This window comes from Anopheles maculipalpis, chromosome 2RL, assembly GCF_943734695.1.
Source record: "Anopheles maculipalpis chromosome 2RL, idAnoMacuDA_375_x, whole genome shotgun sequence".
NCBI classification, from domain to species: Eukaryota; Metazoa; Arthropoda; class Insecta; order Diptera; family Culicidae; genus Anopheles; species Anopheles maculipalpis.
The window spans coordinates 3,834,284-3,845,917 of NC_064871.1; the positions used below are offsets into that span (position 1 = coordinate 3,834,284).

At 45.6% G+C, this 11,634-nt stretch overlaps 1 protein-coding gene across 1 annotated transcript; it reads left to right on the plus strand.

Annotated features, from left to right (window-relative positions):
• The first annotated feature begins 228 nt into the window (after positions 1–228).
• On the plus strand, positions 229–4,934 carry LOC126559661 (rab3 GTPase-activating protein regulatory subunit). The gene is made up of 5 exons (XM_050215831.1): positions 229–304; positions 391–1,174; positions 1,238–4,217; positions 4,283–4,480; positions 4,704–4,934. Exons 1-5 carry the CDS (start codon positions 229–231, stop codon positions 4,932–4,934), a joined length of 4,269 nt encoding a protein of 1,422 aa, XP_050071788.1.
• The last annotated feature ends 6,700 nt before the right edge of the window (positions 4,935–11,634 follow it).

Below are 11,634 nucleotides of genomic sequence, written 5' to 3' on the forward strand. Positions count from 1 at the left end.
CGTTCTTTTCAATACGAAGCTTCAGTAAAAGAGTATTTCTAGCGCATGCATAAATAAAAGACAAAAGTTAAACGCAGTGTAGATCAGATTTGAGTGTCGAAAATAAAGTGATTGGTCATGGTTGTGTTGTTTTCCCCTTGGGAAGAATGATTGTTGCTATTGCTACCAACATTTCATAGCTTTGAAAACCATTTAGGAAAAGGCCCCGTTGATCTTGTAATCTGCAAAATGTCCTGCGAAGTGAAAGTGCTCGCCAGCATCGACAACCTCTCCGAAGTGCAGGAACAGTTCGGGTTGAGTTCAGGTTGGTAGAAGAAGCAGCCAGAATGTCCAACACACACGAGATTAATTTTTTTTTGTTCTCTCCTTCTTTCATGTCCATCTCCACAGAAGAAAACTGGCTGAATGCAGTTTGCTATTCGCTCTCACCAGCCGGAGATATTCTGGCCCTCGGGCACGGCTCGATACTGGTGGTGTTGGCCTCCCGTTGGGATCGTCAGCGTCAGCTCAATGTGTACAAAACGGCCTGGCGAGGGGCGATCGATAGCCCCAGTTGCATCATCACCAGCATACTCTGCACGCCAATCGTTGGCCAGGGCCAAAGCTCGCAGACAATGGTCGACTTTAGTTACATCATTGTAGGGCTGGACGATGGGCAGGTGTTGTTTTACGGCGAGAACGGTACGCTTGTTCATTCGCAAATTTTCCACCCGGAACCGATACAAGCGATCAAAGCGCAGAGCGGAAAACATATCAACGAAGAGCTGTACGTGCTGTATCCTTCGTGCAGTGTGATTTTGCAGGGTGCACAGGTGTTTCCACTGCTGCGCAGCCTACGGCAACAGATCAACCGGTACGGGTTGGGAAGTCCGAAGGTCAACGAAGCGCAGGAATCGATCGCCTGTCGCAAGTGGAGCTACGAGAAGGGTATGACGATTGTGGATGCTGTTGTTGTTGGACCGCAGAAAAGCTGCACGTTCGATCATTTGTTGACGGCCAGCTTGGAGGGCGGCTTTTTCGCCAAATACCGACATTCAGCACCGCAAAACTCGCTCATTATTGCTGCCGGAAGCAAGCCGTACGTTGGTTTTCACTATGCCAAGGAAGGTTTCACGCAACCGGTGTTGGCGGATGTGGCCCGGGCTGTTGCTAGCAAAATCAAATCTGCCTTACCGTAAGTGCTCTGACTATTCCCTGTGCCATTCCGTTCGTAATTTCATAATGTTTGTTCTTATAGTTCCTGGCTTGGCGGTGGTGGTTCTTCCGCTCAACAACAAACCACTCCCGAACCACAACTCCCACCTTCGGAACCCCTAATATGCCGGTTCGGATTATGTGATTTACAGCGAAATGCATTTGCCGTGTGGCTTGCACCGAACTACCAGCTAGCAGCCGTAGCGGACCATCTCGGACGCATTATCCTCGTCGACTGCCAGCGTGGAATCGCTTTACGCATTTGGAAAGGTTATCGAGACGCTCAGTGTGGGTTTGTGGAGGTGGCAGAGAAACTCCCCAAAGAATCATCGACATCCGTCCCTCCACCACCGGGTCGAAAGATAGACCGCCGGAAAGCGCTATTCCTGGTGATTTATGCTCCCCGCCGTTCGGTGCTAGAGATTTGGTCGCTTCGTTCCGGTGGTCCAAAGGTGGCCGCGTTCAGTGCAGCCAAGAACGGGCAGCTCATCTACAACACGCACAGCCAGATGGGTGTGACGAGTGGGGCAAGCAAGGTGAAGTACACTGGCCACGGGTGTACGTTTTTCGATCCGTCCGACAGCAGCCTGAAGGAGATTGTGATCCCATTTCACTGTGCGCTGAGTGATTCTAAGTCTAAGCTGGCCAAAGATTTGCATTTGTTGAAGCGGCTGAAAGTTTGTCTAAAGTCGGGCGATGGCAGTGAAGCGGAAGAGCTGGAGGAGATGACCGATATGTGTCGGTGTTTCGAGACGGACGAGGTACGGCTGCAGTGTGTTGAAATGCTGGCCAAGCAGAAGAAAATACGCCCGAAACTGTTTGCAGCCATTGTGGACATTTTCGCCGAAGTTGCTGTGGAAGGATCGTTCGTTGGGAGTGCGGTTGGTCCGCCTGAATGTTCTGGACTGATGGAGGATGGATTTGGAGAGGATCAGGAAACGCAATCGATGTGTTTACCAGCTGGCAAAAGTCCACTCCGTGTGATGTGTGAGAATTATCAACGGTTAGTCATGTTTTATCTGCATCTTCATGGAGATAAGCCGACGATCGAGGAAGGAAACGATGCTGTGCCGGGAAAGGGCGAAGAAACAAAAATGAATCTTCAGCTTGCCGAGCAGGAGCTAACAGTGATCGAGCAATTGATAGAACTGATCAGAATGAACGAGAGTGAAGGTTTACAGACGGGAGCTAACGCTTCAATTGGAACCACCGGAAACAGCACATCGAAGGGCGTAAAGTTCGACGAAAGTGCAAGCTCGGGTGGGCGGAACTCCAGCTTCATGGAATATCTTTCCTCGTTTAATGTAACAAATGAGGATCTTATCCTGTTACGAGATGAAAGTGGCGCCAGTACCCATGCTAGTTTAGGCAAAATTATCTTCGAGAAGCTTTACCGGATCTCCTCGAACCGATTGGTTGGGTTTGTGGATGCGGCCGATGCTTGTGGTCTGATGTCCGAGGATTTACTCCGTACATTCCTCGCGTACTGGTTACGATTACCGTTCAACTACCACGAAATGTCTAGCTTGATCGAAGATTTGTCTCGATTCAATGCTGTGCTGCACGAGATTTGTTTGCTAGCTCGTGATAGAATCCTGTTCGAAAACAATGCCATCTGTCTGTGGTGGCAATCGGTGCGAGAGTATCTGCTAGAATCACCCTGTGCATTGCGTGGTCTGCTGGCAGCACTGATGTGTCGCAATGAAGCGCTGCGCCACGAAACCCGGCGCCGCAGCGATGAGGAAGAGATCACAAGCGAACAGTTCGAGCAGGTCTCGCAGGAAGCTTGCCAGTGGATGCTGTTGATCTACAAGCTAGAGGACGTTGCCATTCTTGGGAAGATACTGGTCGAAAATATCCGTTGCCGTAGTCCGCGCTGGCCCACCCTAAAGTATCAAAAACCGATCATTAGTTTGAAGGAAATTTTAACCGGTGGTAAAGGAATCGTTTCGGAGCTAGTTGCGAAATGGATTTCCTCCACGGGGATCGATCCACCGATGTTGGTGATCGAGGTACCACCAGAAGCAACCGAACTGGACCCAAAGCCGGTGGGCCAAGAAGAAGCTTCGTCAGAGAAAGACTCCGAGAAGCATAGCAGACGTGAACGAAATCGACGGCTAGCGTTGATGAAGGCCAATCTTCTGCTTACATCCGAGTACGGACCATCCAAAGAGGACGGTGAGCAGGAAGAGCTAGATCCGGTGCTGTACAACCTGAACATTCTACGGCTACACTTTCCCTTCAGTCTCGATTCTGGTCAGTTGCTAGCACAGCTCGCTTGGGAGTATATTGGTGCTTGGAGTAGAAATATGGCAAACGTAGCGTGTCTACAGGCCGGACTAGCATCGCTCAAAGCCATCCCCCGGCTGCAGTACTCCATCAAGCACGGACTGTGCTGTATGATATGGAACGCTCATCTCAAAATCCCACTCGAAGCAACGAAGAAACTCGTCAACAAAGTGGGACGACTGCCGAAGGAAAAGCTCTGCCTGCAGGACATCGGTGTTAGTGACGCACTTGTGCCACAATTTCTTGAATGTTGCCTTGAATTTTTTGACCAATTTGCGGGAAGTATTGATCACGATAAGCTTGAGTTACGCTTCGAGGATCTTCTACAGGATGGTCCGGTTCCACTAACGACGCTCGCAACTCAACAATCGTCCGCTAACATGGCACTGCTTAAGCTGCACCAAGAGCTAACGACCGTGCTGCTGATACTGACCTCGTTCAATGTGCGCTATACGAGCAAACCCATCCAGCAGCTGTTTGATGGGATGTCGAATCAGGCCTTTTTCACGGAAATTAATCGCCAACAGAGCACGGCCAATGCACTGCCCAAGGCGGACCAACTGTTGCGAAAAACGCGTCTCGAGTTTCTATGCCGCACGGTAACAGCAACGATGGATCTGATACATGAAGATATGGAAACGGTGTTCTACACGGATCATAACAGCTGGATGGACACGTGCGAGCGGCTCGCGGGTGCCTGGGAGCTTGAGTTTGGGGATATCCGGAAGCATCAGGTAGGTGTTTTCAGACAAATAATTATTTCGACTTTTCCTATTCAACATTTTCTCCTTTTCTTTAGATAATTGAACTGTACGCCCATGGATGGGACACATACGCACACGAGCTGCTTGAAAACGTGATTCCGGACCAAAGCTTCTCGAACCTGCTGCTCACGATAGCAGGCCGACGATTGGCCCTGTACACCAAAGCGAATCCAACAGCCTGGGGTCAGATCGCTGCTGTCGGTCCACTGCTCACCGACTATCTCGATACGCTCGTAAGTGTTGGACAGGTTTACTTGCTGAATCGCTAAATCTGGCACGAGCAAACAACAACGGCAGTCGACCTGACCGCCGTTACTCATTCTCATCTGAACTTACACACACACTCTCTCTTTCTTTCTCTCTATTTACTCACAATATCCCTGAATCATCCTCTTCCCATTGTTCCATCCACTCCATCATCACCTTCCCTCCTTGCAATCGCGGTTTGTCTCGCAGGTAAGCAACAGCAATTACGGACCACCGCTGCGTTCCGTCGAGACAGACGAAACCATGCTGGCAACGGCGGCCGGCAGTGATTTGTTCATCGAAAAGATAACCAAACTCACGGAGAAAGCCTTCAACTGCCTCTCGACGCTGGCAGTGAATGCGAAAGGCACCTCGAAGGAGCTGCGTGTGGCAGGTCTAATATTTGACGCTTGCGCCACCATCAAAGATCATCGACATTAGGACAAAAGCTGCGTGATATCGACGTGTTGGATAGAATAGTTATTTTATGATTTACAGAGCAAAGCTATAGGTGTGTTGATTCATTTGTTTTTTATTTTAAATAATTTTAATCTATCAAAAAAGAAGGTTAATAGGAGGATTGTTCGCGTTTGGTGCGCGCTGGCTGATCGATTTCCAAATTTTACAGCACCGCACAATGGAACATCTTTAAAAAACACAACCAAATTGGCACCAATTTGGAGGCGAACCTACCACGTTAAATCATATTTCTCGAAAAAATGTTAATAAAAAGCCTTGTTGACTCAAACAAAACGTACCTTCTAATTATCGATTCTAGTTGGCCTGGCCTGGTACGGCTGACGGTGATATCGTGATTTCGGAGGCAAAATGAGTGAGTGTGAGTATTAATCTAACTTCTTCTGTGTCTGCATTTTTTTGCAAATAACTTCCATTTGGAGGCCTCTCTTTGGTTTGGCCGACGTACCACCGTGTCCTTCCTCTCCCGTGAGGTGATTCAATTATGCATAGCAAATATTTGCGTTTTCGCTGCCATACTTTGATTCGGGAGAGTGTTGGTGCTTTCTGGCTTCTGGCCAAGCTGAACTGTGTGGCATTGGTTCTGCTCGTGCACCATGCTTGCAATCAGAAATACTAATCGTTTGGGGCGAGTGATATGATTATTCTTCCTTTCGTTCGTTCGGGGCAATTAGCTTGCCGGGGAAAGGAGTTTAAATGTTGGTAAACATTAGCCAGAATCTAATTACATTTTCTTCGGTTAGCTGTGTTGCAGTGGTGTATTCGAAGAAAATAGAGGCAGATTTTCCGGGAAATTAAACCCATTATCAGCCCAGAAAGGCTTGGTTTTGAGGAAGCTCTAGAAGAAATAATAATATGGTACGTTTGACTAAGAGATAAACTCGTAAGTAAATGTTGGAGGGATCGGGTTGAGGTGTTCTACAAAAAGATGCTCAGCCTCAAGACGCATCCACGCCAGGATCGAACCATAGCTGAGCGAGTTATCACACATTTTCCACGGGAATGCAGTTTTTCCGCAATAACCGGGCGCAGGGTGGATGGATCGGGTTGGGGTGTTCCACAAAAAGATGCGTGGCCTCAAGACACATTCAACGATGTGCCGGACGCCAAGACGAGACCAAAACTGAGCGAGTTATCACACATTTTCCACGGGAATGCTTTAGTTTTTCCGCAATAACTGGGAGGAAGGTGAATGGTTCGGGTTGGGGTGCTCCGCAAAAAGATGCGTGGCCTCAAGACGCATCCAACGGTATGCCGGACGCGAGGGTGAGACCAAAACCGAGCGAGCTATGATCGATTTTCCACGGGAATGCTTTAGTTTTTCCGCGATAACTTGGCGAGGAGTGGATGGATCGGGTTGGGTGTTCCGCAAAAAGATGCGCGGTCTAAAGACGCTTCCAACGGTATGCCGGATCGCCAGGATCGAACCATAGCTGAGCGAGTTATCACACATCACACATAAATCGTCTCACGATACAATGCACCTCTGCCAACGATCATCAAACTTTTCAAACAGTTTTTATAATCTTTCTTCAAACTGAACCCCTGTAGATCTACATCGTGCCACCGGGGACCTTATACGAGGCAACTAACAAGGCCCTAGGTGGGTCATAGACGAGGCCCGTACATGTTCCATAAGGGTTCTCTAGCAAGAACCCCCTGACCGGCGGCTGCCAACTTTGCCCATTGGTTAATTTGCCACTGAATATTCGTAATGCATTACTTGCTTATCAAAAGCTTCAACATGAATCAGTGAAAGACACCGAGAAACACAACTTCTACGAGAGTGCCAAATATCGTTTCCTAAACGATGTGCCAAGGAGATATCGGCAAATCTGGCAAATCTGATTTCTGTCCAAAACAACTGACAAATGAAGTGTTTCCAATCATCTACTTTAACATGGAAGATCATTAAAAGTACAACAACCCCTTACCGTAATGAAGAGTCTCTATTTTTACTGCGTCAGCAGAACCAGGATCGATTTGTGCACCAAACCGGTGACATTCTCCGAAGCTTGGATTCCATCGTTCCGAAGCCGAAACGTAGCGAGCGCATCTGACAAGTATTTAATCAAGTTTTCTCATTAATCAAAGACACTCTCTTTCCCGCATTATCTTAACCGGTGTGCGGTGGCGTGTCTTATTTAACCGGACGCAAAAAAAAAACTATCGCTAAAGGGTTGTGTTGGCCCACGCCAAAAACCGTTGTCCATACCGTGGGTGAGTGTGATAAAAAAGCAACTCTTAAAGTACGTACCGACAGAACACGATTCATCCCGCTCCATCCATCCATAAGCTCGTTAAAGAATAAACAAATCCCAACTACTAAGGCTCACCTCGTGCTCTCCACCAAAAGGTTCGTTTGTTTTGCAATAGATGGCGATGCTGTAAAGACGATACAGCTGTCTGTTTTCGGAAGGCGTGCTAATGCTAAATGTCATTTACTTGTCCGTCCATGTTGCGTCGTGACACATCTCCAAGGCTTGGGCAAAGAAGAGATAAAGGAATGGAAGAAACAATATTGAATTAATAATGCGTATTATTATTTCTTTCGCCGAAGTGAGCGCGTCTGTTTTTGATAGTCTACGCATCGTCATGGGAAAGCATATCTGGTGAGACGCGGTCATACAAAGTTTTGTTTGTATTGTACGCCAACGACTAAAGATTCGTTTGCTAAGGAAGGGATCTTTAAAAGTATGTGTCTTCTTGTCTTGTATTGAGTTTTGGAGACCCGATTGTTCTCAACTGGATAGAATTTTCATTTTTATTGGTCATTCCGTTCAAGTACCGGGCGCCTCCATCTACTTATTCCACATACAAAAAATCACCTCATCTTTGACGACTGCATGCAAATCCTCTAAAAGAAGGTTTTTATTAGCAAGAAAAAAACAATCACAAAAACTGATAAAAAACTAGGAAGTAAAAAGTCACTGCCATTAAAGGAAAATATGCTCTTTTTAACCTTGAGTTTAAGGTAAATCTATAATCAATTTACATTTAAAAAATTATCGCTATCCCCAGACCTTGGAATTATCTTGAAAACTAATTAATAAGTACATGATGAATTTCAAAATTGACCACATCATTCCCCCAAACAGGAGCAAAATAGTGTAGCGAGAAGCGAAATGCATACCTGCAGGCGTTAGCATTAATCTCCTGCCCCGTTGAAAAGCCGCTGAGCGATGCTGTCATCGCTTAAAAATTAACAAACAAATACGACTTTTGGAAACTTCTGCTCTTTCCCCATCGGCTAAGTACCTTGCTGAGCGAGATACTACACATTTTGCGCTCTGTTGAAGCAACAAATTGGAGTTTGCTGTCTGTCCCCTTCTGCGTGATTCGCGTTGGATGAAGCCATCCACCAGATGACATGTTTACACTGCGGAAAGCAAAGCTTAAAGCCACACCGCGAGGGTGTAACTTTTTACCTTCTCGACTAACGGTCGCCACCCATTAACAGTGGGCAGACGAAAAACATTAGCCCTGCCATCACGCCATAAATCAACGGTTGCGGTGCGGTAACCCTTTGTCGGTAGGATTTGCCACCACCACCAGCACCGGATTCCGGTTAAATGGGTTCAACATTGCACTAATTAAGCGTTAAATCGAACCACTTTGATGGCAATCGATATGCTGCTACCGCACAATCACGCACGCAAATAGGTCTAAAATGGAACCACAGGGGAACACCATCACGCTGGTAGCACGTGGTAACCGCAATTGGAAGTTATTCCACATCGGTGCGCTCTCCCCCTACCCACACCCGATTGGAGTCCTTTTATGTGGGGGACGAGGGTCTTTTTCGTTTGCTTTAGTAAGCAAGTAAACAGTCAAAAATAGCCTCAAGATCAGCAAAGCTTCAACCATAGGGGAGGGTGTAAATCAACAATGACTATTATTTTCAACTAAGTATTTTAAAGTTTTGTCCCTGAGAAGTTGTTTTAAATTAGTTATTTTTTATTAAATCGTTTGCTCTGTTTCCTCTACTGCTGAGGAGCTTAAATTGCTATTTGAAAATTTACTATTTCATCTCTTTCTGGAGGATCGACTACAAATCTCATAAAAAAAATCAAAAATAAATTTAAACTGTCTGAAGGGGATTTAAACGGTCTGAAAATTTAAACTGTCTGAAGAGGATGAATTCGCCAGAACGCCTCCATACGCTGCATTAAGCAACTATATAATTTAATTTCCAATATGCTTTAATCTTGGCTCGAAAAAGCGGCTTTGAATTAAATTTAAAACCAAGAAAAAACTGTATCAATCACACACACACGCATACATGCTCCTACTGCAATCGGAAACAGCTCAGCATCATTTCAGTTGCATGCGTCAAAAGGCGACACTTTCAATAAAATGTACTCCCCGTGGGCACATTTCGCATCCAAGAGTCTACCACCGGTACGTTAATAACACCGCGACTCGCGCACCAAAGTGTGTGGGAGGCAGCACATGGAGCATCGGCGTACATACATATATGTGAAACCGAAAATACGCTGAATTATGTATGATGGAAAAACGTATGTGTGAAAAGTGATGGACAGATGACGGTACAGCCTGAAGAGTAAGTATATTATTTATTTAAAGCATTTCCTTTGCTTGCAGGTGTGTGCACGTACGAAAAAGGAACATTAAAAAGGGACGTAAAAAATGATTTACTACAATTGAGAGACGAGAAGTACTTTATCGATGAGTCACGTGTACAATTGACGGGTTTCCCGTCGAAATTGAGTAGAATTAAATGTAGCTTCTATTAATAGCTACTTATATAATTCTAACAAGCAAAAAAGGATTTTACAGGAACGAAATAGAGAGTCAAACAAAAATTGTATTGGAAGCTGCTTTCTAGATCGTTTACTAACTACCACAGCACATGAAATATTCATGACCGTGTATGCGTCAACATATCTTCCGGTCTTTCGGTCCAAGCCCACACATTCCCAAGCAAGTTCGTCTTCTTCACGTTTGGAAAATCATTCCCTCAACGGCAAATGGCTGCTCATTTCCGTTGCAGGGCGTGGAGAATTGTGTGAGAAACAAGCCCCCGGCACCGAACACCGGTACCGCAAAACCGGAAACGAAATTCTTGTCCTGACAAATAGCAGCTGCAGACAGGCCAAATATTTTGCGACCTGTCTCTCCCTCTCTGCCTCTCTCGTTCAACTTAAACTTAGACGGTAGTGTTTCGTAAACTGAACGGATTGAACCGATCTTTGGCGGAAATGCATGTCAATCTGGAGTAATTTACGCATCACTGAGAATCGTGTAACGTCGGAGCAATTTCTTTTAGATGTTTTGTTGGGTTTATTGCATACTTTAGAGCACTGATACTGTTCGCTTTACAAAACTTTCAATTATTTCAAAATATTTAAGGAACCTTGTTCGAGCTACATTTGAAGGTGCTTTAAATCAAGCATACAAAAAACGTCATACCAATCTCAACATCAACGTGGGATCAAATAATCGTTGCTCATCTTATTTCCAAAACCACAACCGCTTTTTTCATGTGAGATAAAATTAATTTTCTCACAACTTTTCCATGTTTCCCTTCCACAATCCAGTTTCGATCCACCTCCGTTCGTGTGATATTTGGCCTACAAAAAATAATAATGCAAAAAAAAAAACCCCGCCAAACAAAACTCTATCCCACAAGGATCAAAGCGATAAGGACATGGTGACCATAAAACTCGAAACACTCACATCGGTCGGTGTATCCGTGTGCCGAACAGAGCGACATGTTAATCCACTAGGAATAGCTTCCCATTCCACACATGTTTTCCCACAAAAGCGTGTGAGTTGACTGTGCGAGACAAGCTAACGAAGCGTGCAAAATGAGAACGTGTATCAAACAAAAAGTGGATCGTTTTTGTTTCCCTCCATTGCTCCAACAAACCGCAAACGGAGGTGTGATGAGTGAAACACATCAAACAATTGTATGGCATTTTTCACCTGATATTTCAATTTGAAAACATCCTGTCTCGAAAAGCATGTGTGGTGTAATGCGTATTGCATACTGAAGGGCGTTTTGCCGTTCGATCTTCGAGTGTGCAGCAATTACAATACACGCGGATTTATTATGCTGTAGAAAAACTTCGCCTCATCTTGCTGGTACAGCTGGTGTAGTACAACCAGCTAGCTCAGCATTAAATATGTTATCAGCACATGAGGCACGCGAGCTTATTATGCTGATTCCCTGACGTGCTTCAAGCCACAAGATATAGATTGAAAACGCACACTGTTTACCCAAGGGAGTGTGCATAATTTTTGAAAGTTTTGTCCCACATTTGCCCACCACACGATCGTTTGTTGGAGGGTTCGCCGCAAGGACGAGAGATACAAAAATAAAGCTCATCCTCCGCGCAAATGGTTCCCTATTATCTAGGACATATTCAAAACAATCTACCGAAAGTAAGGAAGGGGAGGCTAACACAAAACAGAAAAGTTGTTCCTTGGGGGGGGAGGATTGTTATTACGCTACCAACCAGAATTGCGTTACGCACCGCGTGATACGCGTATAAACATTCCCGCCAGTTGCGCATTTAAAATTTGATCCCAGAGCTACGCCAACCGTAGAGCACACGTTCGACACGTTGCTTGTGCCATCTGGAGCTTGTCTTACCCCGTTAGATTCTTCATTTTTCCCATCTCCAAACACAGAAAAGTA

Coding starts and splice junctions, on each gene's coding strand:
- LOC126559661 (XM_050215831.1), top strand. CDS start 229: ATGTCCTGCGAAGTGAAAGTGCTCGCCAGCATCGACAACCTCTCCGAA. Junction 1,175..1,237: donor AAAATCAAATCTGCCTTACC/GTAAGTGCTCTG, acceptor TTGTTCTTATAG/TTCCTGGCTTGGCGGTGGTG. Junction 4,218..4,282: donor GGGATATCCGGAAGCATCAG/GTAGGTGTTTTC, acceptor CCTTTTCTTTAG/ATAATTGAACTGTACGCCCA.